This window comes from Triticum dicoccoides, chromosome 1B, assembly GCF_002162155.2.
Source record: "Triticum dicoccoides isolate Atlit2015 ecotype Zavitan chromosome 1B, WEW_v2.0, whole genome shotgun sequence".
Lineage (NCBI taxonomy): Eukaryota > Viridiplantae > Streptophyta > Magnoliopsida > Poales > Poaceae > Triticum > Triticum dicoccoides.
In genome coordinates this window covers 699,775,381-699,800,920 of record NC_041381.1, presented here as the reverse complement: position 1 = coordinate 699,800,920, position 25,540 = coordinate 699,775,381, and the positions used below count along the sequence as shown (strand labels likewise).

The following is a 25,540-nucleotide window of genomic DNA, read 5'->3' as shown; positions in this document are numbered from 1 at the left end:
TCCCTGTAGCTGCAGGTCCATCGCTGAGTAGAGTAGATACAAGGTGTAGCAGACATGCGGTAGAGAGTACAGGATGCACACGGTAGAGCGGGTGTAGGTCTAGGGTTTTACAGGGGTGCTGGAATTGGGGGGAGCTATGCCGGGGGCGGTGGTAAAGGGGGGAGCCGCTGTGCCCGGCTGGCCTGATGCACGGTGAGGGTAGGGTGCCTGGCTTGACGGCGCGACAGCCGGGGTGTGTGCGATTTATGCCTCTCGGGGAGGGTAGTGAGGGGGGTTCAAATTCTTCTAGTAAGTGCTTAATAAAGAGTGATACGAATAAGTAATCTCCTGCAAGGTAATTGAAACAACATCCTCCTTGATCAAATCACTTTTATTTTTGTTTGGGACCCTTGTCTTGTGAGACTATCCCCACCTTCTGGCACTCATCAGAAGTTTTGGTATATACGGGACTTATGCAAACCCATTTTGCAAAGAGAATGGAATGGAAATTTCTAACCGAAATCTAAGCATGTAAATTCAGTCAATAGGCTGACTGGCCGATTAAACCCTACTCCACCCGACCGAGCAGCTACAAGTTACCGATATCCTGAACATTGGCTCCACCTCAGCTGGGTTTGCCTTCCACTGTGGTTATACTACGGTTTGATGTAGTTTTGCTGGCTTAACCGAACTTATTGCCCTGTTGCCAAACAGCAGTTTTCCCATATATTGCAATTCTTCTCTTCTTTCAGTAATTTCATCTTCTCCTGTTGAAAGAGCATGCCACAGTTTATGAGCCAAAACTTCGAACAGTCTAGATTATGTGTCATAAATAGAGGAGATGTAGCTACGTCTACATCTGTATAATTACTTTGGTTGTAAGCATCATGACATATACGGTGTTCTTATTGTAATGTTTGCATTCTCCCCACTTTACAATCCCTTTGTGATGAACTGCTGGGATTTACCTTGCATGCTTAAGTTAATATCTTGTATGTATATTTGCAAATCAGAAGCCCCATTGAGCCTCCACATTTCATTATCAAGAAATCATGTCTAGCAGCCTTTATTGCAATGATATAGACCGTTGGATGGCACCTAAATCCATCTGTGTTTATTTGTCCGTCTCATCTATGCACATGACCCAACCGGACTCAATTAGCAGTGTAACTCACTCATGTCTAAGTTTCCGTTTGACCCAGGATGTCCCCCTTTTTTTTTTTTTATCAAACTGCAAGATAACCATTGCCTACGAACATACATGCCAGACAAGTTAAAATTCACATGGAAAGTTTGTAAACAATCTTTAGCTGCAGACTGCCACATTTGTAGGTTCTGACTAGCATATCGTACTTCTGAGGACACAGTGAACCTATCATCCAGATGTGGTGAATGTATACAAGAAAGGTTTAACGTCAGTGAGTGTAAATGCCAGTAGATAACAGTTGTCCTGTTTTTGTTGCATTGGAAAAAGGGAATTGTCCACCTATACTGTGGATTTAATTGTGATTTGAGTATGAATTGAATTTGTCTGGTGAGACTATCCTCACTTTTTGTCATTTAAGAGAAGCTTTGGCATATACCTTGGGACTTATGCAATTCCATTTCGTAAAGAGAATGGAAAGGAAATTTCTAGCCAAATACGAAGCACGTAATATTTATAATATACCAGTTAGAAATCCATGAATTGCAAATTTGCAAAAGAAAAACAGCATACATAGTTAAAAATTTGTGTTTTTCCACATGAAGCAGTGGCACATGGCAACTACTCCTCCGTCCCAAAATAAGTGTCTCAACTTTGTACTAGCTCTAGTACAAATTTGTACTAAGCTCAAGACACTTATTTTGGGACGGAGGGAGTATTAATTTGGCCACTCATCAAAAATCGCAAATATCGGTTCCACCTACGATGGCCTTGTCTTCAACTATGGTTATGCTACGGTCTGATTTGGTTTTGCTAGCTGGGCCAAACCTATTGCCCTGTTGCTCAACATCAGTTTTCCTATATATTGCAATTCAAAATTAAGCTAGTATAAGTTTTCTTGGTTATTCTCTTCTTTCAGCGATTTCATATTTTTTTTCTGTTGAAAGTGTATGCCATAGCTTATGAGCCAAACTTCAAACAGATTAAGTTATGTGTCATAATTAGAGGAGATCTAGTTACACATTTGTATGATTACTTTGGCTGTAAGCATCATGTCAAATGCTGTGTTTTTATTGTAATGTTTACATTTTTCTTGTTTCCAATCCCTTTTTAATGGACTGCTGGGATTTACCTTGCACGCTGAAGTTTGCAGTGTTATAGACCGTCAGATGGCACCTAAATCCATCTCTGATTAGTTTTTTCCGTCCCATCTATCCACGAGGCCCAACCAGACTCAGTTTGCAGCTGGAACTCGGTCCCTGTCTAGGTTTTCCCTTAACCCAGGGTGTCCCTTTATTTAATCAAACCTCAAGATAACCATTGCTTATGAACATAATGAATATGGCAGACATAAAATTTAATATGGAAGTTTGTAAACGATCTTTAGGTTCAGACTGCCACATTTGTAGGTTCAGACTAGCATATCACACTTCTCAGGACACGGTGAAGGTATCATCCAGATGTGGTTAATCGTGAATGTATACAAAGAAAGGTTTATTTGTCAGTGCGTGTGTGGCTCCACCTCTTGAAAATGCCAACGGACAGCAGTTGTCCTGTTTTTGTTGCATAGGAAAAAGTGAATGGTCCAACCGTACTCTTTTATTTAATTGCGCTCTGAGCATCAACTGAATTTGAGTTTTTTTTCTGAATAAATTTGAGTGTTTATTGACAGCCTGATTTGGACCAGAACCCTGAGCCATTGACTAAAACACTAATTTTTTGTATGCGGTATCATATTTGAATATGCGTCAGACGTACAGGCTGTCTGCCCCAAACTCTATTCACCGCAGCAGCTTATGACCGACCATGTTATGGTTATGTTTTAAACCTACCGTCTTATATTATGATATTGTATAACCTTTTTGTTCTGTAGGTTCTTAGCGCCTTGGCATGCGTAACATGGCAGCCTTTTCATTTGTTTCTTGCAATAGTTAGCTAGTCAGTTAGCTATTTAGTTGTGGCAACATTGAGAAGTATACAGATGTGCAAATATGCATGTGCAGGGCTTTTGATAATTTGTCCAAATTACTATGCAGGGCGCTATTGTGATATTGAAGCGAAGACCTGTGGCACCTCCTGTACCTTTTGTATGGTATCGACAAGAAGTACAACTGCCTGGGTGATTATTTTGGGATAATGGACCGCAGTAACCTACCTCCTGGAAACACGACGCAAGGAGCTCCTTATGGTAGTTTGAATGTACATGGTAACTCCATGCAAATGCATCCTCCAAGCTCAGGAAAACATCTATTCAACCAATCTCAGATGCCAGGGAGTTTCACAATGCCTATCAACCGGGCTACAGAGCATGATAACCCCGGATCCGGATTTCAGTTTGTAGAACATGGAAAAAAGGATCACCACCAGCAGCAGCAGCAGCACAACCATCTTATAAAGAACTCCATCAGTGACGACGAGGAGCATGATATGACCGAGGATACTACTGATGCCCAGAGTGGCAAGGGCAAAAAAGGCTCGGCATGGCATCGGATGAAGTGGACTGGTTCAATGGTTAAGCTTTTGATTACCGCAGCGTCTTACACGGGGGAGGATCCTGGGGCGGATTTGGGCGGCGGGAGGAGGAACATTACAGTAATGCAGAAGAAGGGCAAATGGAAAGCAATATCAAAGGTTATGGGTGAAAGAGGCTGCAACGTGTCACCGCAGCAGTGCGAGGATAAGTTCAATGACCTCAACAAGAGATACAAAAGGCTTACGGATATCCTTGGTCGTGGTACTGCTTGCAATGTTGTGGATAATCCAGCACTCCTTGATTGCATGAATAATCTGTCTGATAAGATGAAAGAAGATGCAAGGAAGATATTGAACTCTAAGCATTTATTCTATGAGATGATGTGTTCCTATCATAACAACAACCGTGTGAATTTACCCGAAGATCCTGCACTTCAGCACTCACTACAGGTTGCTCTTAGATGTAAAGAGGAGCATGATCCGAGGAGGGATGCAAGTGGAGATGCTGAAGAAGATGACCACAGTGCAGATTCTGATTATGAGGATCATGACGAAGAGCATCAAGCAGTTCATCACAGTATGAGGGATCCTCCCATGAATAAAAGGATGTGTCATGCATTGGATCATGGTGATGTAGGTTTTCTCACCTCAAGCTCGAATGATGGCAGTGGGAGTTTGGATCCCCATGGCATCGCATTGGATATCAACAAAGTTTTTCCGGATGGAACCAACCTGTCTGTTGTGCGCAAGGAACTGGCCTCCCAAGCAATAGAGCTTCGGAAACGTCAGTTGCAGATTGAAGCACAGGAACTGGAAGTAACAGAGCAACGTCTAAAGTGGGAGAGATTCAAGAGGAAGAAGGACAGGGAAATTGAAAGGATGGAATCGGAGAATGAAGAAATGATGCTCGAGAACAAGCGTTTGGAACTTCAGCTAAAGCACAAGGAGCTAGAAGTTGAGCTTAAGCTAAAAGGCAATCCAGACCATGAATGATTTATGTTGGATCAGTCAGAAGCTTTGGTTTGCAGTATGGTAAGCATGAATGTTCTGGATATTCTTTTTTTAAATAGCTTTCACATTCTCTGGAAAACAACATGTGTCAGTGTCAGATTTTAGTCGATGCGATATTTGTGTCCCTGAGATGTCTTTGCAGGTGTACATTAAGGGTTTTGCATAAATATAAGAGAGGCGTTAATTAGAGCATTAATGGATTTGCATAAATAAGAAAAACCGTCAATTAGGCCATCTACTTGTGAGTGATTTACACTAACAATATCCATAATGACTGTCATTTACATGGTGTACCTGGGTGATACATAATTATCGAATAGCAGATTAGATACAGACTACAGACAGTAAACCATATTTCATATTAGCAGATTACGGTGTACCTGGGTTTTGCATGCTTGATATCATTCGTTTCCAATGTTTCAGGTCGAAGGTGGCTTTCGACAAGAGTATGGCTGTTCAAGAAAAAACCCTCAAGACCAACTCTGAGATGTGTCGGACATTGTCGAGTGATCTTCTAGTTGCCTCTCGTTCTTGTTGTTGTAAACATTTGTTGTAGTACCAGGCTTGCAGTAAGCATGTCACCTTATGGTGATAACTAGTTCCTCAGCTCTTTCGGTGACTGTTACTTCGGTTATGGTGAACATATAATAAATGTGTGCTGGACAACAAAAATTCACATGGAAGTTTGAAAACAATCTTAAGGTTCAGACCGTCACATTTTCTGGATTCAGACTAGCATTTGGTACCTTTTGGGATCTAGCAGTTGGAAACTTAATTGAATTGTGTGAAATTATCATATCATCCATATGCTGCGGATGTATACAGGAAAGTTATATTTGTCAGTGCGTGTAGCTTTTGAAAATATTCACTAGAAAGCTTAATTGAATTGTCTTGCAAATGACAACATGTAACAGTTGTAATGTTTTCGTTCCATAGAAAAAGTAGGATGCAAATTTGGAAGCTTTAGATATCCTCCAACGCTGCTTAGTTCAACAAAAAAATGAACTAAATTTTTAGAAATGATGTAACTTTTGAAAACTTAGTGCTTGGCTGGAGAAGCCATTCATGACCACGAGGAACACACTATTTACCGTGAATAAAAGAACCACATAAGCCTGCACACATAAGGTTACTTCCCTAGAACAAACTGAAGATGTATGTTGCACATGAATCTTCAGCCAGCTTGTTGGTTGTCTCTATGTACACACTTTACTTGCACACATATCTTTACATGTTCCTTGTGTTCAGTACATATTTACCCACTGTCCGTGTATGCTACAGATGCAGCTAGTGCTGCTCACTTCCTGAAGAGCTTCTGAGAGACGAGGAAGCCGATGGAGAAGGCGGCGACGCCGACGGCGACCACCTCCTTGTTCTTCCTCGCCGTCTCCACCGCGTTGTCCGCCCACTTCATGTCCGCCAGCCCCTTGAGCTCGCCGGCGATGCGCTCCTTCCAGGCCCTGCATGTCGCCGCCGCCGCCTTCTTCTCTCGCTCCGCTTTTGCCTCTATGACCGTTGCCGCGGCAGCAGCCTTGGCCCTCTCTTCCTCGCCGCGCCGCCTTATCGTCTCCGGGTCAACCGCCGCCTTGGCCTTCTCGCCGTTGGCAACCTCTGCCTTCGGCACGGGGTTCTCCGGTGTCGGCGCGGCTGCTGCTGGCTGGGGTGCCTTGGGCTTCACTTCTTCTTCCTTCTTCGCGGCCGGCGCCGGCTTATGCTCAATTTGCTTGCGTCTGCTCTCCTCCTCCATGCGGTGAACATACTCCGCAACCTGACGTGTTGTCTTGCCGAGCGTGCTCTCCTTGGGCTCGGTGCCAACGACGGCTTCCTTCTTCTCGCCGCCGTCGTCCCTGGTAGCCGTCTGCTTGGCGCCGTTGGTCTCCTTCTTTCCAGCCCCGCCGTCCCTGGATGGCAGCCGGCGGGAGGTTGGTGACGGCGGTGGCTTGGCGGCACCCTCCTCCTTGGACATCTTATTGGCGCCATCGACCTCTGCGTGCGGCGTCAGCTTGGCAGCACCCTCCTCCCCGGGCATCTTCTTGGCGGCGTCGACCTCTGTGGGTGGCGTCGGCTTGGCGGGCATGCTCTTGCCGGCGTCGACCTCTGCTGGTGGCGTCGGCTTGGCCTTCTCCTCCTTGGCCGCACCAGGTTTACTCTTCTCGATGCTCGTCGGTGGGGCTGCACCGGCGCGCTTGGGCACGGACAGCGTGAGCACGCCGGCCTCGAAGCGGCCGGCGATGTCGTCGAGGCAGGCGGTCGCGGGCAGCTGGAAGACCTTGTGGAGGGAGGCGCCCGGCCTGGTGCCGCGCACGGTGAGCCTGCCCGCGCCGTCCACCTGCACGCGGAAGTCGTCCTTCCTGAAGCCGGTCAGGGTGAGGCGGAGCACGTAGGTGCCGGCCTTCTCCGCCCACTCGAACTTGGGGTCCACCGCCGCCGCCGCCGCCGGCTGCTGCTGCCTGGTGGCGGTGCCGGTGGCGGCCATGAGGAAGCGTAGGGAAGGAATCGTGATGGCCCGCGAGCGATGCTAGCTAGCTCTGTGGATGGATGGTGATGATGGAGAGGTGAGAGATGAGATGAGAAGGGTGGCATGATGCGCCGTGTATATATACGACGTAGGTGACGGACGGAATGTTTGGTTGGTTCGAAGCTTGGGCTGTGAGGAGATCTAGAGGTGGAAGGAGAAGAGGCCGGCCATGGATGCATACGTGTAGTGTAGGTATGAAGAAGTGTAGCTTAGCTTGCAAGCTAGTGTACATCGATCCATGGAGTCATGCCATCGTGGGTGAGGAAAGGTTTATGGATCTAAATTTATGGAGGCGAAGAAATGAAGAAAGAAAGAATGCTTGCTTGGTGTGCATGTCATCGTGGGTCGTGGCAGCCAAGCCAACTCCATCCATCGTCAGCCGGCAGCGTGTACAGCACCGGCCGTGTTCACATCGGTTTCAGGCCGCGTGACTGGATCAAAATCGCATCCTAATTTTACCTCACTTTAACTATGTATTTAACTTGTCAAAAAATGGTGGCACGACTTCAGAATTGTTAGGATTAGTTTTCAACTGCTCTAGGCAGATGCCAATATGCCCAAAGCACCCCTTCCGTACGGACATGTCGCTTATGTATAGGCACATCCTCTCTCTCTCTCTCAACGGTTGCATCTTATGTAACAGTGGTGTCCCTTGTAACAGGTGCCATCGGCACCCCAAATCCTTGTATAAATAGGGCTTTGCCCACAAGCAATGAAGACAAGCTTTTACTCTCAATTCATTCTGAGTTCTAACAAGAATGTTCAGTTTTTTTTACCTTAACTCTTAAATTCTGGCATGATTTTATTGTATTTTTATATGGAAATTATTGCGATTTTCTCCGTAAAAATGGTATCGCACTTAGAAAATACCCCTAAAAAAAGGCCAGGTTCCTCACGAGATTTTCGGAACATATGCCAATGCAGAAATATCATTCTTTTTTAGGGAAATGAAAAGGTTTTATCCTTCCACTCGAAGAAAGGGACAAGGAGCTTCAGTCAACAATTATTATACTGATGATTCAACGGGAAAAAAAAATCAAGCCAACTCCATCGCCTGCACAGGAGCACGAGAGAACATAACCCCAAAGTTTTGGATTCTGGATGCAAAACAAATCTTGTGTAGCATCAATATTTCCAGTTACTGCTGTAATAAAAAAAATACCTGGTGGATTTTTTAATGAATTTTCAATCTGAATAAAATTCATTCTAATTCTAATTCTTTCAAATTTGAAAAACCAGAATATTTTCTCGGTAAAGCGATTTCTCGTGGATGACAAGATTCATAGTTATCAGGCGGTAACCGAATTTTTCACTAGGTAACCAAATCCCTGGTAGCACCTGCCCACATGGAGGTAGCAGGCTAGGACAGATCATAACATTGCCCCTTGTCAGGGGAGTCCACGACATCTACTTCAGAACGTGGCTTCTTGTGATATGATGCACCCTTTGAAGGCTAAGAAGGTGGTTATAAGAAGAAGAAGTGAAATGTGATGAATAGGAAGATGATACCTCGTGCTCGGAAAATGACTTTGAAGAAGACTTGGACCTCGTGGTCAGGCGATATTTGGGCATCATGGCTAACAAGGGGAAAAATCTCAAGGGAAGATCCTTTTCGGAGAAGAAAGTGTTATACTTGTGATAGTCTCGACACTTTGTTGCGGATTGTCCCTTTGCAGAGAAGACAAGTCAGATAGGTTGTACTCAAGAACAAGAAAAATTCTCCAAGTTCTCCAAGAGGAAGGATGAGAAGGCGCTTGTTCTGTTCATGAATATATGTCTAACAATGATGAGGAGAATGTGGGTACTGTCTACTCATGCAATCCATCTCCTCCTCCTCCACTGACCTCTTTGACGTACCCAACGAGAATGAGCCCATCGCTCATCCTTGCCCCATGTAACAAAGTCTTACTCCTCTAACCCACCTTTTTTCATGCCCAACTCTCCTTGTGAGGGGTTGGCGGATGAGTGTGATGATGGTGAGGAGGATGGTGTGGATGCCTTAGTGACATTTATGAGAACTCTTCCTGGTGAGGCTTGTGCTCGCTTTGTCAATCGCTTGAAGACACTCGCCGAACACAGTTACTTTATTGAGACTGTTGAAAACCTTCTTATAGAGGAAAAAGAGAGAGTCGAACTCCTCGAGCATGAACTCTAAGAAGTAGGAGTCATGAAGGCTTCCCTTGAAGAATCCATTCTTGACTATAAAGTTGACTTTGTTAAAACCAATGATTCTCTTACTAGTGCAGTTGAGGTTTCAAGTGACTTAAAGACTAAACATGATATGCTTCAAGTTGATCATGTTAGACTTGTTGAGAACCTTGAGCTCCTTGACAAAAGCCCCAATGTTGTCAAATGAGAGCTCATAGCTCTCACCGATTCATATGCTCCACTTAAAGCATCTACCTTTAAGTATCTTGCCACCATTACTCCCATTGATATTCATTATGATGCTTGTTCTTCTAACTCTACACTCGACTATGCATCTCTCCTTGAGGAGAATGAGTTGAAAGCTCGACTAGAGAAATGGTTTGTGTCTTGCATTTCAAAGGGAAAATAACCTTAATAGCCTTTAAGCAATCAAAAGGAGTGTGTTGTTAAGGAGGGAACTAGGTTTGATCCTTACTCTAAGAAGAAGAACAAGAACAAGATGAACAAGAAGAAAGATCAAGCTCCTCATCCAAACAAAAGATAGACTTTGTGCAAGAAGGGCACAAAGAAAAGAAGAAAGTTGGGGATGGAAATGTTACTAGGAATAAGGCCATTCCCAATGACTTTGCATGAAAGAGTTGGAGTAAGATAGTTGTTGTAGAGTTTGTCTTGGGTCCTGGATACTGCTGAAGGTGAGCGACCATGGCCCAAGGAATAGCATCTGGTTTGTGCTAAGGGTCACTGGTCGTCACAATGGCGAGGTAGTAGCCGACGGTGGAAGTCAAGACTAATAGGTGCTGCTGGAATGTACCACTATGCCACATCACATCATGCCGATGATGGGATGATGGATGGAGTCTAGAGTGGGCCGCATAGGGACCACGTTATAGATCGAGAGCGCGGGTCAAGAGCAGTTGATGGAGAGTCGAGACATGATGACTGTGGCAATGCTAGGGAGTAGGGAGTTGCAAAGGTGAATGTCGGGGGGATGATCCCCGGTCAGGCAACGGAACCCGGATCCTCTTCAAAAATAATGGGGCCCGCATCGCCCCTCGAACCGGCACGTGCCCGGCCGGGTCGCTCGACCCGGCCAGGCCCGCAACCCGGCCAAACTCTCCGACCCGGCAAGGTACGTCGACCCGGCCTCAGCAACTGGCGCAAGGCAGCCAAACCCGGCACGACCAAGGCTTCCCCAACAAGCCGACCCCACCCGTGGCGTGCGTCGCAATCCAACCAAGGGTCGAGCTCCCGTTCCATCCAGGCCGTACGATGGGACGAGACCTCAATCATCGATGACCAAGACAACAGTGCTTCCACCCATGCCTATGGTCAGCCGGAGCGTGGCAACAGTCCCCCTTACCTACCCGCTGACCGGGACTGGCGTGGCAACAGTGCTCCCGCCCTCACCAATGACGGCAGCAAGCGGCAACCTGACGGAGAGCACTGTACGTGACTCGACTCGGCCATGCCCTGACAATCGACAAGAAGGCGCACAGTCCCCCTAGGCACGCGGGGCCTGCACAAAGGAGAACCCGGCGAACCACAAGCCCTCAGCGGGACCCAGCCTGGTACCCCGAACACCGACAATACGGACCCACCGACTCGGCGTATTACCATTGTACCCCTGGGTGGGTTGATCTATAAAACCCCCCAGGAACCCGCTGTTGGTGAACGTAGTAATTTCAAAAAAATTCCTACGCACACGCAAGATCATGGTGATGGCATAGCAACGAGAGGGGAGAGTGTTTTCCACGTACCCTCGTAGACCGTAAGCGGAAGCGTTATGACAATGCGATTGATGTAGTCGTACGTCTTCACGATTCGACCGATCCAAGCACCGAACGTACGGCACCTCCGTGTTCAGCACACGTTCAGCTCGATGACGTTCCCCGGGCTCCAATCCAGCAAAGCGTCGGGGATGAGTTCCGTAAGCACGACGGCGTGGTGACGATGATGATGTACTACCAGTGCAGGGCTTCGCCTAAACTCCGCAACGATATGACCGAGGTGGAATATGGTGGAGGGGGGCAACGCACACGGCTAAGGAACGATCCGTAGATCAACTTATGTGTCATGGGGTGCCCCCCTACCCCCGTATATAAAGGAGCAAGGGAGGAGGAGGCGGCCGGCCAAGGGAGGGCGCGCCAGGGAGGAGTCCTACTCCCACCGGGAGTAGGACACCCTCCTTTCCTAGTCCAACTAGGAGACCTTCCATGTAGTAGGAGTAGGAGAGAAGGAAAGGGAAGAGAGAAGGGAAGGAAGGAGGGGGTGCGGCCCCTCCCCCTAGTCCAATTCGGACTAGGCCTTGGGGGGGGCCTGCCCTAGGCAGCCCCTCTCTCTTTCCCGTATGGCCCAATAAGGCCCAATACTTCTCCCGGCGAATTCCCGTAACTCTCCGGTACTCCGAAAAATACCCGAATCACTCGGAACCTTTCCGAAGTCCGAATATAGTCATCCAATCGATCTTTATGTCTCGACCATTTCGAGACTCCTCGTTATGTCCCCGATCTCATCCGGGACTCTGAACTCCTTCGGTACATCAAAAAACTCATAAACTCATAATATAACTGTCATCGTAACCTTAAGCGTGCGGACCCTACGGGTTCGAGAACTATGTAGACATGACCTAGAACTGTTTCCGGTCAATAACCAATAGTGGAACCTGGATGTTCATATTGGCTCCTACATATTCTACGAAGATCTTTATCGGTCAAACCGCATAACAACATATGTTGTTCCCTTTGTCATCGGTATGTTACTTGCCCGAGATTCGATCGTCGGTATCCAATACCTAGTTCAATCTCGTTACCGGCAAGTCTCTTTACTCGTTCCTTAATACATTATCCCACAACTAACTTATTAGTTGCAATGCTTGCAAGGCTTAAGTGATGTGTATTACCGAGAGGGCCCAGAGATACCTCTCCGACAATCGGAGTGACAAAACCTAATCTCGAAATACGCCAACCCAACATGTACCTTCGGAGACACCTGTAGAGCACCTTTATAATCACCCAGTTACGTTGTGACGTTTGGTAGCACACAAAGTGTTCCTCTGGTAAACGGGAGTTGCATAATCTCATAGTCACAGGAACTTTGTATAAGTCATGAAGAAAGCAATAACAACATACTAAACGATCAAGTGCTAAGCTAACGGAATGGGTCAAGTCAATCACATCATTCTCCTAATGATGTGATCTCATTAATCAAATGACAACTCTTTTGTCCATGGCTAGGAAACATAACCATCTTTGATAAACGAGCTAGTCAAGTAGAGGCATACTAGTGGCACTATGTTTGTCTATGTATTCACACATGTATTATGTTTCCGGTTAATACAATTCTAGCATGAATAATAAACATTTATCATGATATAAGGAAATAAATAATAACTTTATTATTGCCTCTAGGGCATATTTTCTTCAGTCTCCCACTTGCACTAGAGTCAATAATCTAGTTCACATCATCATGTGATTCAACACCAATATTCACATCTGTATGTGATTAACACCTATAGTTCACATCGTCATGTGACCAACACCCAAAGGGTTTACTAGAGTCAATAATCTAGTTCACATCGCTATGTGATTAACACCCAAAGAGTACTAAGGTATGATCATGTTTTGCTTGTGAGAGAGGTTTAGTCAACGGGTCTGTCACATTCAGAGCCGTATGTATTTCGCAAATATTCTATGTCTACAATGCTCTGCATGGAGCTACTCTAGCTAATTGCTCCAACTTTCAATATGTATCCAGATTTGGACTTAGAGTCATCTGGATTGGTGTAAAAGCTTGCATCGTTGTAACTTTTTACGACTGGCTCTTTTATCACCTCTATAATCGAGAAACATCTCCTTAGTCCTCACTAAGGATATTCTTGACCGCTGTTCTAGTGATCTACTTTTAGATCAAAATTGTATTCCTTTGCCAAACTCAGAGCAAGGTATACAATAGGTCTAGTACACAGCATAGCATACTTTATAGAACCTATGACTGAGGCATAGGGAATGACTGTTCATTCTTTTCTATTTTCTGCCATGGTCGGGTTTTGAGTCTTACTCAACTTCACACCTTGCAACACAGGCAAGAACTCTTTCTTTGACTGTTCCATTTTGAACTACTTCAAAATCTTGTCAAGGTATGTACTCATTGAAAAATCTTATCAGGCGTCTTGATCTATCTCTATAGATCTTGATGTTCAATGTGTAAGCAGTTTCACCAAGGTCTTTATTTGAAAAACTCCTTTCAAACACTCCTTTATGATTTCCAGAAAAATTCTACATTATTTTCGATCAACAATATGTCATTCACATATTCTTATCAGAAATGTTGTAGTGCTCCCACTCACTTTCTTGTAAATACAGCCTTCATCGCAAGTCTGTATTAAAACTATATGCTTTGATCAACTTATCAAAGCGTATATTCCAACTCCGAGATGCTTGCACCAGTCCATTGATGGATCGCTGGAGCTTGCACATTTTGTTAGCACCTTTCGGATCGACAAAACCTTCTGGTTGCATCATATACAACTCTTCTTTAAAAAATCCATTAAGGAATGCAGTTTTGACATCCATTTGCCAGATTTCATAAAATGTGGCAATTGCTAACATGATTCAGACAGACTTAAGCATAGATACGAGTGAAAAACTCTCATCGTAGTCAACACCTTGAAATTGTCGAAAACCTTTTGCGACAATTCTAGCTTTGTAGATAGTAATACTATCAGCGTCCGTCTTCCTCTTGAAGATCCATTTAATCTCAATGTCTCGCCGATCATTGGGCAAGTCAATCAAAGTACATACTTTGTTTTCATACATGGATCTTATCTCAGATCTCATGGCCTCAAGCCATTTTGCGGAATCTGGGCTCACCATCGCTTCTTCATAGTTCGTAGGTTCGTCATGGTCTAGTAACATAACTTCCAGAACATGATTACCGTACCACTCTGGTGCGGATCTTACTCTAGAAGACCTACGAGGTTCTGTAGTAACTTAATCTGAAGTTTCATGATCATCATCATTAACTTCCTCACTAATTGGTGTAGTAGTCACAGGAACAGATTTCTGTGATGAACTACTTTCAAATAAGGGAGCAGGTACAGTTACCTCATCAAGTTCTACTTTCCTCCCACTCACTTCTTTCGAGAGAAACTCCTTCTCTAGAAAGGATCCATTCTTAGCAACGAATGTTTTGCCTTTGGATTTGTGATAGAAGGAGTACCCAACAGTTTCCTTTGGGTATTCTATGAAGACGCACTTCTCCGATTTGGGTTAGAGCTTATCAGGTTGAAACTTTTTCATATAAGCATCACAACTCCAAACTTTAAGAAACGACAGCTTAGGTTTACTGCTAAACCATAGTTCATACGGTGTCGTCTCAACGGATTTAGATGGTGCCCTTTTAAACGTGAATGCAGCTGTCTCTAATGCACAACCCCAAAACGGTAGTGGTAAAACCGATAAGAGACATCATAGATCGCACCATATCCAATAAAGTGCAGTTACGACGTTTGGACACACCATAACATTATGGTGTTCCAGGTGGCGTGAGCTGTGAAACTATTCCACGTTGTTTTAATTGAAGACCAAACTCGTAACTCAAATATTCTCCTCCACGATCAGATCGTAGAAACTTTATTTTCTTGTTACGATGATTTTCAACTTTACTCTGAAATTCTTTGAACCTTTCAAATGTTTCAGATTTATGTTTCATTAAGTAGATATACCCATATCTGCTCAAATCATCTGTGAAGGTCAGAAAATAATGATACCCGCCACGAGCCTTAATACTCATTGGTCTGCATACATCAGTATGTATTATTTCCAACAAGTTTGTTGCTCGTTCCATTGTTCCGAAGAACGGAGTTTTAGTCATCTTGCCCAAAAGGCACGGTTCGCAAGCATCAAATGATTCATAACCAAGTGATTCCGAAAATCCATCTTTATGGAGTTTCTTCATGCGCTTTACACCGATATGACCCAAACGGCAGTGCCACAAATAAGTTGCACTATCATTATTAACTTTGTATCTTTTGGCATCAATATTATGAATATGTGTATCACTACGATCGAGATCCAACAAACTATTTTTATTGGGTGTATGACCATCGAAGGTTTTATTCATTTAAACAGAACAACAATTATTCTCTGATTTTAAATGAATAACCGTATTGCAATAAACATGATCAAATCATATTCATGCTCAACGCAAATGCCAAATAACATTTATTTAGGTTCAACACTAATCCCGAAAGTATAGGGAGAGTGTGATGATGATCATATCAATCTTGGAACTACTTCCAACACACATCGTCACTTCACCCTCAACTAGTCTCTGTTTATCCTGTAACACCTGTTTCGAGTTACTAATATTTAGCAACCGAACAAGTATCAAATACTCAGGGGCTACTATAAACACTAGTAAGGTACACATCAATAACCTGTATATCAAATATACCCTTGTTCACTTCGCCATCCTTCTTATCCACCAAATATTCAGGGCATTTCTGCTTCCAGTGACCATTTCCTTTGCAGTATAATCACTCAGTTTCAGGCTTTAGTCCAGCTTTGGGCTTCTTCGCGGGAGTGACAACTTGCTTGCCATTCTGCTTGAAGTTCCCTTTCTTTCCCTTTGCCCTTTTCATGAAACTAGTGGTCTTGTCAATCATCAACACTTGATGCTCTTTCTTGTTTTCTACCTTCGTCGATTTCAGCATCACGAAGAGCTCGGGAATCATTTTCGTCATCCCTTGCATTATAGTTCATCATGAAGTTCTACTAACTTGGTGGTGGTGACTAGAGAATTATGTCAATCACTATCTTATCTGGAAGATTAACTCCCACTTGATTCAAGCGATTGTAGTACCCAGACAATCTGAGCACATGCTCACTAGTTGAGCGATTCTCCTCCATCTTTTAGTAATAGAACTTGTTGGAGACTTCATATCTCTCAACTCAGGTATTTGCTTGAAATATTAACTTCAATTCCTAGAACATCTCATATGGTCCATGACGTTCAAAACGTCTTTGAAGTCCCGATTCTAAGCCGTTAAGCATGGTGCACTAAACTATCAAGTAGTCATCATATTGAGCTAGCCAAACGTTCATAACGTCTGCATCTGCTCCTGCAATAGGTTTGTCACCTAGCGGTGCATCAAGGACATAATTCTTCTGTGCAGCAATGAGGATAAACCTTAGATCACGGATCCAATCCGCATCATTGCTACTAACATTTTTCAACACAATTTTCTCTAGGAACACATCAAAATAAACATATGAAAGCAACAACGCAAGCTATTGATCTACAACATAATTTGCAAAACACTCCAGGACTAAGTTCATGATAAATTTAAGTTCAATTAATCATATTACTTAAGAACTCCCACTTAGAAAGACATCCCTCTAATCCTCTAAGTGATCAGGTGATCCAAATCAACTAAACCATAACCGATCATCACGTGAAATGGAGTAGCTTTCAATGGTGAACATCATTATGTTGATCATATCTACTATATGATTCACGCTCGACCTTTCGGTCTCCGTGTTCCGAGGCCATATCTGCATATGCTAGGCTCGTCAAGTTTAACCTGAGTATTCCGCGTGTGCAAAACTGGCTTGCACCCGTTGTAGATGGACGTAGAGCTTATCACACCCGATCATCACATGGTGTCTGGGCACGACGAACTTTGGCAACGGTGCATACTCAGGGAGAACACTTCTTGATAATTAGTGAGAGATCATCTTATAATGCTACCGTCAAACAAAACAGAATAAGATGTATAACAGATAAACATCATATGCAATCAAAATATGTGACATGATATGGCCATGATCATCTTGCCCCTTTGATCTCCATCTCCAAAGTACTGTCATGATCTCTATCGTCACCGGCACGACACCATGATCTTCATCATCTTGATCTATATCAATGTATCGTCACATGGTCGTCTCGCCAACTATTGCTCTTGCAACTATTGCTATCGCATAGCGATAAAGTAAAGCAATTATTTGGCACTTGCATCTTATGCAACAAAGAGACATCCATAGGGCTTCTGCCAGTTGCCAATAACTTCAACGAAACATGATCATCTCATACAACAACTTATATTTCATCACGTCTTGACCATATCACATCACAACATGCCCTGCAAAAACAAGTTAGAAGTCCTCTACTTTGTTGTTGCAAGTTTTACGTGGCTGCTATGGGCTGAGCAAGAACCATTCTTACCTACGCATCAAAACCACAACGATAGTTCATCAAGTTGGTGCTGTTTTAACCTTCGCAAGGACCGGGTGTAGCCACACTCGGTTCAACTAAAGTTGGAGAAACTGACACCCGCTAGTCACCTGTGTGCAAAGCACGACGGTAAAACCAGTCTCGCGTAAGCGTACGCGTAATGTCGGTCCGGGCCGCTTCATCCAACAATATCGCCGAACCAAAGTATGACATGCTGGTAAGCAGTATGACTTGTATTGCCCACAACTCACTTGTGTTCTACTCGTGCATATAACATCAACGCATAAAACCTAGGCTCTGATACCACTGTTGGTGAACATAGTAATTTCAAAAAAAATTCTTACGCACACGCAAGATCATGGTGATGGCATAGCAACGAGAGGGGAGAGTGTTGTCCACGTACCCTCGTAGACCGTAAGCGGAAGCGTTATGACAACGCGGTTGATGTAGTCGTACGTCTTCACGATTCGACCGATCCAAGCACCGAACGTACGGCACCTCCGTGTTCAGCACACGTTCAGCTCGATGACGTTCCCCGGGCTCCAATCCAGCAAAGCGTCGGGGATGAGTTCCGTCAGCACGACGGCATGGTGACGATGATGATGTACTACCGGTGCAGGGCTTCGCCTAAACTCCGCAACGATATGACCGAGGTGGAATATGGTGGAGGGAGGCACCGCACACGGCTAAGGAACGGTCCGTAGATCAACTTGTGTGTTATGGGGTGCCCCCTGCCCCCGTATATAAAGGAGCAAGGGAGGAGGAGGCGGCCGGCCAAGGGAGGGCGCGCCAGGGAGGAGTCCTACTCCCACCGGGAGTAGGACACCCTCCTTTCCTAGTCCAACTAGGAGACCTTCCATGTAGTAGGAGTAGGAGAGAAGGAAAGGGAAGAGAGAAGGGAAGGAAGGAGGGGGTGCGGCCCCTCCCCCTAGTCCAATTCGGACTAGGCCTTGGGGGGGGGGGGCGCGGCCTGCCCTAGGCAGCCCCTCTCTCTTTCCCGTATGGCCCAATAAGGCCCAATACTTCTCCCGGTGAATTCCTGTAACTCTCCGGTACTCCGAAAAATACCCAAATCACTCGGAACCTTTCCGAAGTCCGAATATAGTCGTCCAATATATCGATCTTTATGTCTCGACCATTTCGAGACTCCTCGTTATGTCCCCGATCTCATCCGGGACTCCGAACTCCTTCGGTACATCAAAAAACTTATAAACTCATAATATAACTGTCATTGTAACCTTAAGCGTGCGGACCCTACGGGTTCGAGAACTATGTAGACATGACCTAGAACTGTTTCCGATCAATAACCAATAGTGGAACCTGGATGTTCATATTGGCTCCTACATATTCTACGAAGATCTTTATCGGTCAAACCGCATAACAACATACGTTGTTCCCTTTGTCATCGGTATGTTACTTGCCCGAGATTCGATCGTCGGTATCCAATACCTAGTTCAATCTCGTTACCGGCAAGTCTCTTTACTCGTTCCGTAATACATTATCCCACAACTAACTTATTAGTTGCAATGCTTGCAAGGCTTAAGTGATGTGTATTACCGAGAGGGCCCAGAGATATCTCTCCGACAATCGGAGTGACAAAACCTAATCTCGAAATACGCCAACCCAACATGTACCTTCGGAGACACCTGTAGAGCACCTTTATAATCACCCAATTACGTTGTGACGTTTGGTAGCACACAAAGTGTTCCTCTAGTAAACGGAAGTTGCATAATCTCGTAGTCACAGGAACTTTGTATAACTCATGAAGAAAGCAATAGCAACATACTAAACGATCAAGTGCTAAGCTAACGGAATGGGTCAAGTCAATCGCATCATTCTCCTAATGATGTGATCCCATTAATCAAATGACAACTCTTTTGTCCATGGCTAGGAAACATAACCATCTTTGATAAACGAGCTAGTCAAGTAGAGGCATACTAGTGACACTATGTTTGTCTATGTATTTACACATGTATTATGTTTCCGGTTAATACAATTTTAGCATGAATAATAAACATTTATCATGATATAAGGAAATAAATAATAACTTTATTATTGCCTCTAGCGCATATTTCCTTCATCCGCGCCTACAGGGCAGGCAGGAGGTACAAGGTAGCGTATGAGAAACAGATACAAGGAAAAAACAAGCAAGCGTAGGACTAGCCACCCAAAACCGCAGCACCGGAGAGAAGGAGCAGCCCAAGCCTTGGCCAGCTTCCTTCCTCCTCCATACAGCTCCAGGAGCAACATTGTACTACCGATCATCCAACTACACTCGGCGGGACTAGGGGTATTATCTCTCCGGAGAGCCCCGAACCTGGGTATGTCCGGCGTCCCGCGCCCGCTCATGCCAACCTCGCCTCTGGAGCCCACCAGCGCCCTCGAGCCTCCTCCTCTCTTTAGCCATTCCTTGGCATCTGCCGTGTGCCCACCACGACAATGAGGGAGGGACGAATGGAGTTATGGTTTTCATCATGGCTGTGGCTAGGTCTCAGTCGACTGATACTTAACCAAGCCTTGCTCAAGTGAGATAGGAGTAGTATATAAGAAGAAGAAAAGGGAAAAAAGTGTATCAATCTCCATGCAAGATCAAAAGAATATAGTATCGACCGAGACATAATGAAGTCTCAGTCGACTGAGACTTATATCTTGTATGCTCTCGAGTCAGTGCCATATAATTCATGGTCATATAGTACTCCCTCCGTAAACAAATATAGGAGCGTTTAGATCACTAAAAGTAGTGATCTAAACACTCTTATATTTCTTCTTTAAGGAGGGAGCACCAAATATGATGATTGACTCATGCTTGGTCTCTGAATGTACACACTTTGATTGATTCCACATATATCTTACATGGTTGTTGAGCCAATGTACATTTTACTAACATCACAATAGCCTGTACATATTACGTGCACACTGTTGGCGTATGTGAGATGGTCATCCTTGGTACTCATTGCTGCTCACTTGCCGAAGAGCCTCTGAGAGACGAAGAAGCCGAGCGAGAAGGCGGCGACGCCGACGGCGACCACCTCCTTGTTCTTCCTCGCAATCTCCAATGTGTTGTCCGCCCACTTCATGTCTGTCAGCCCCTTCAGCTCCCCTACAATGCGCTCCTTCCAGGCGGTGCATGTCGCCGCCGCCGCCTTCTCGTGCCCCGCTTTCGCGCCCATGGCTGTCGGCGTGGCAGCTGCCTTGGCCCTCACTTCCTCGCCGTCGCCGCACAGCCTAACCCTGTCCTCCGGGCTCTCCCGGTCAACTGCCGCCTTGTCCTTCTCGCCGATGGCAGGCTTCTCGGGTGTCGCCGCAGCTGCCGCCGCCGCTTGAGGAGCCTTGGGTCTCGGGTGTTGGTCCTTCTTCGCCGCCGGTGCTGGCTTCTTCTCTTCCTCTTGCTTGCGCCTGTTGGCCTCCTCTTCCATGCGCTGAACGCGCTCGGCGACCTGCCAAGTCGTCCGGCTCAGCACGCTCTCCTTGGGCTCGACGCCGCCCACCTCTGCGGGTGGCGCCGGCTTGGCAGCCTCCTTCGCGGGCTTCCTCCTGATCTCCTCGATGGACGTCGGCGGCGTACCGTCCTCCTTGGCCACACTGGCACCGGAAGAGGCGCGCTTGGGCACGGTGAGCGTGAGCACGCCGGCCTCGAAGCGGCCGGCGATGTCCTCGAGGCTGGCTGTCGCGGGCAGCTGGAAGACCCTGTAGAGGGCGGAGCCAGGGCCGCCGGCGCCCGGCCTGGTCGCCCCTCGCACGGTGAGCTTCCCGGTGCTGTCCACCTGCACCCGGAAGTCGTCCTTCCTGAAGCCCGTCAGGGTGAGGCGGAGCACGTAGCTGCCCTCCTTCTCCGCCCACTCGAACTTGGGGTCCACCACCGTCGCCACCGGTGTTGCCGTCGGCTGCTGCTGCTTGGTGCCGGTGGCCGCCATGAGGAATCGTAGGCAAGCTCTGTCGTTGGTTGGTGGCGGTGCTTAGATGATCCAGAGGTGAGGTGAGGACGTGAGGTAAGATGAGATGAGATGGGAAGGTTGGCATGATGCACCGTGTATATATATGAAGGTGTTAGCACTGCCATGGTTGATTCGAAGCTTGTCTGTTAGGAGAGAAGCCGGGGCCATGCATGCATGCATACGTGTAGGTATGAAGAAGTGTAGCTTAGCTTGCAAGCTACATCCATGGAGTCGTGCATGGGTGAGGAGGAAAGGTTTAGGGATATTTGCGGGGGAGGGTAAATGGATTTCCAGGGTGGCAAGCTAAGCTATGGAGGTGAAGAAAGAAAGGAGAATGCTTCGGGAGAGCTAGCTATGGATGTGAAGAAGAGATGCTTATTGTGCACTTCAAGTATATGTAACTTGTGTAAGATGGTGCCACAACTTCAGGATGTGCATTCTTTCACTTGGCGAGTGCACGCATGGACGGACCCTCGGTAAAAAAAATCAACTCCCGGAGTAATCTGTTTCGGAAATGTTAACGCCCACACGTGTGGGCGTTTGCACATCGCCCACACGCCTCCATCACCACTCATTTTGCCACGTATGAATAGATGACATCAGCAGGATTTTTTTTGGGTTTTTGGCTTAAAAATATTGTATCTCCTAAATAAAAAAGCAAACTAAAAATCCGTTTTCACCATTAAATCCGTCTCGACGAGATCTTCAAAACTAGACCCCATGTTGATATGTTTCGACAATTATTATTTTTTTGCCGGAAGTTGCCACGATGTTTACACTGCAGTTGCCATAGGGCTTAAACTAAAGTTGCCATGTGGCAATTTTAGTTTGTAGATCATGACAATTTTAGTATTTTGATGATGGCAACTCCAGTACTTTGACCATGAAAATTATTTTTTGTATGAACCATGGCAATTTTACGTGCATGTATCATGGCAATTTTAGTTTATGGTTCATGGCAAGTCTAGTTTCTTAATTCCCCGTTTTATAAATGTCAAAATTTACTTTTAAATGTAGAAGAAAATAACTGAAACATATCATGGCAACTTCAGTGTAAACATCATGAAATTCATATGCAATAGACATGGCAACTTTTAATCCAAAAAAAATTTCATCAAAACATATCAACATGGGATCTAGTTTCGAATATCTCATCGCGAGAGATTTAATGGTGAAAACGGATTTTCAATCGGATTTTTCATTTAAGAGATAAAACATTTTAAAAACTGAAAATCCAAAAAGATTCCTGCATGCATGCATGCGATGACATGGCAATATGTTTACATTAGAGACGTGTGGGGCGTCTCCCTTCCTACCACACGTGTGGCAGTTAGCGCGACCCATCTGTTTCTATTCTTATGGGAAAATGCGAAAACTGTTTCAATTTTTCTACCTACATAGAAAAGATGTCACACTCGACAAAACTCCTTCCAATCATAATAGAACTGAAAGCTTTCCTACTCCCGATCAACAGTCTTTTCCTTCCCTCTCGTAAGGCGACCAGGGAAAACCTTCCTCTCCTTGACCTCCGCCGGCAAGTCCATGAATTCACCTCCTCTCCGGCTCTCCGCCTGCCACTCCGGTGGCAGGTTGGGGGGAGGAGATTTCTGGTGCCTCGGCTCCGGCTAGTAAATAGTTAGGGTTTTAATCCTCAAAGGGGCAGCGTTTGGACGGATGACGACGCTTCTCTTTAAGTCAGTCTTCCGGGCTTCAATCCTCCTAAAGTTCGTCCCTTGAGAAGGATTAGAGGAAGTTCCGCCGTACATTCCGACCAGCTCTTCGGGGCGCCGAGGTTACGGTTTCTCGCTGTGCATATGCAACTGCAATATTTGGTGTAAAATTCTTCAAGTCGGTTCAATGATTCAACGACGACGACTACGGTTCCAGGACACCGGACGCTGGTCCTTAGAGCATCTCCAGCCGCGCCCCCAACAGCCCCCCAAGGTTAATTTTTAGTGCCGGTGGCCGAAAATCGGCCCAGTCGCGCCCCCAGGATCTCGTTTAGCGCCGGTTTGGGAGAAATCTAGAGCCGGCGATCCCGCCCCGAACCCAAGCGGCCGGGTGTCGCCTGGGGGCGCCGGCACGCGAAAAGCGGCATGGGGCCGCTCTGTCGGTGAATGGAAGCCCTTTTCCCGCCATTTCCTCCCGCTCCCCCCTCTTTTCTCCATTCCTCCCGCCAAACCCCCACCTCCTCCCTGCCCTTCCGCCCGCGTCGAAGAAGTATGTGATGTCACGCGCCGCGACGGATCCCACCGCCGCCGCCGCCCAGCCGAAGCAAAGGAAGCCGAGGGCTCTGTCCAAGCCCCCCGGCATGAGCAACGCCGAGTGGAAGGCGGATTCGGAGAGTGCGGCCGAACATGCGGAGGTGGCACGCACAGCGATGATAAATCCACCCGGTGGGCACCTGTACGCGGCCTGGAGCCAGCAAAGCGTCGGCTCTTCGGCCGGGTTCTCGTCGTCGCCACACCCATGGAGCACGCCGTCGTCGGGCTACGCTGATGAGGACACCCATGGTGGTTTCAACCCCAACATCACCTTCCCCCATGGGCGCCCTTCCCAGCGCACGCCCTCGCCCGCGTTCACTGGCGTGCAGTACACGTACTCGCCACCGGACTACGCAGCCTCACCGATGCTGCCTCTTTGCCGTGGCCTCTACTCACAAGCCTCATTCTTGTCGCATCTCGGCGACGCCGACACGACAGAGACCGACATGGAGGACATCATCGCAGCCGGCTCGGCTGCCGCCGCCGCCTCCCCTGGGTTCACTACGCAGGACGGCTCGATTGACCTCGCCGACATGGACGACGAGCTCGACTACGGCGAGGAAGAGCCGGAGGAGGAGGAAGACGAGGAGGAGGAGCCGGCGCCGACGAGGAAAGGCAAGAAGAATAAGAAGAAGGCAGCCAAGTCCGGCGAGCCACGCACCAAATGGGCGTCCAAGGAAGAGGAGTGCCTCGCCAAAGCGTGGAAGGTCGTCTGCCTCGACCCGGTCACCGGCACGAATGAAAGCATCTAGACGTATTGGGACCGCATCAAGGCCGAGTTCGACAAGCGGAAGCTCGTCGACCCCTACTTCAAAGGCATGCACATGAAACGGGGTCGAAGGCGATGGCAAACCATTGGTCGCTCATCCAAACGACGTGCAACAAATGGCACAGGATCGTCGAGGAGGTCGCGGCTCGCCCGGAGAGCGGCACTAGCGTCGAGGATCAGGTATCGTACGCCGTTCTTTCGCCGCGCGAGCGTTCTTTTCTCCCTGGCGCGCCCTGGCGCACGCCAACTGATGCTCTTTCTTCGGCGCAGCTGCTACGCATGTTCGCCATGTTTCGCAACGACAACAGCGATGTAGACTTCAAGTACCTCCATGTCTTCAAGCGGATCGACAAGTGCAAGAAATGGGCGGCCGTTCGGCGCACCCTCGCTAAGGCCAAAGAGACGTACAAACTAGACGCGCCGACCGCGGGCGCGGCCGACGGGCGCCCGGACGGCAACAAAGGTGCCAAGAAGGCGAAATACGCCGAGTCGGCTGCCGCGCGCGTGCAAGAGAGTCCATCGAGCACTGCCTCGCCGACACCAAGACCAGGGCCGCCGAGCGAGAAGAGAAAACTGAGGCGAGGTGGGCTATTTTGATGACGAACAGCACCGTCAAACTTGACTTGCTCCGGACTAGCGCCGCCGCTGAAAGATCGTGGATGTCGCCTAGAGGGGGGGTGAATAGGCGTTTTAAAATAATTACGGTTTAGGCTTGAACAAATGCAGAATAAACCTAACGGTTAATGTGTCAAGCACAAAACCTACAACAACTAGGCTCACCTATGTGCACCAACAACTTATGCTAAGCAAGATAAGCAACTATGTTATAGCAAGATATATGACAAGAACAATATGGCTATCACAAAGTAAAATGCATAAGTAAAGGGCTCGGGTAAGAGATAACCGAGGCACGCGGAGACGATGATGTATCCCGAAGTTCACACCCTTGCGGATGCTAATCTCCGTTTGGAGCAGTGTGGAGGCACAATGCTCCCCAAGAAGCCACTAGGGCCACCGTAATCTCCTCACGCCCTCGCACAATGCAAGATGTCGTGATTCCACTAAGGG

At 46.7% G+C, this 25,540-nt stretch overlaps 3 protein-coding genes across 3 annotated transcripts; 1 reads left to right on the top strand and 2 right to left on the bottom strand.

Moving 5' to 3' along the window:
- Positions 1–3,146: 3,146 nt before the first annotated feature.
- Positions 3,147–5,336, top strand: LOC119349823 (stress response protein NST1-like). Its single transcript, XM_037617914.1, has 2 exons — positions 3,147–4,627; positions 5,030–5,336. Exon 1 carries the CDS (start codon positions 3,260–3,262, stop codon positions 4,586–4,588), a length of 1,329 nt encoding a protein of 442 aa, XP_037473811.1. The 5' UTR covers positions 3,147–3,259; the 3' UTR covers positions 4,589–4,627; positions 5,030–5,336.
- A 365-nt stretch (positions 5,337–5,701) lies between these two features.
- On the bottom strand, positions 5,702–7,154 carry LOC119313715 (protein RESTRICTED TEV MOVEMENT 2-like). Its single transcript, XM_037588945.1, has one exon. The coding sequence runs from the start codon at positions 7,080–7,082 to the stop codon at positions 5,904–5,906; it is 1,179 nt and encodes a 392-aa protein (XP_037444842.1). The 5' UTR covers positions 7,083–7,154; the 3' UTR covers positions 5,702–5,903.
- A 13,160-nt stretch (positions 7,155–20,314) lies between these two features.
- Positions 20,315–21,485, bottom strand: LOC119313699 (inactive protein RESTRICTED TEV MOVEMENT 2-like). The gene has a single exon (XM_037588944.1). The coding sequence runs from the start codon at positions 21,416–21,418 to the stop codon at positions 20,465–20,467; it is 954 nt and encodes a 317-aa protein (XP_037444841.1). The 5' UTR covers positions 21,419–21,485; the 3' UTR covers positions 20,315–20,464.
- Positions 21,486–25,540: the final 4,055 nt, after the last annotated feature.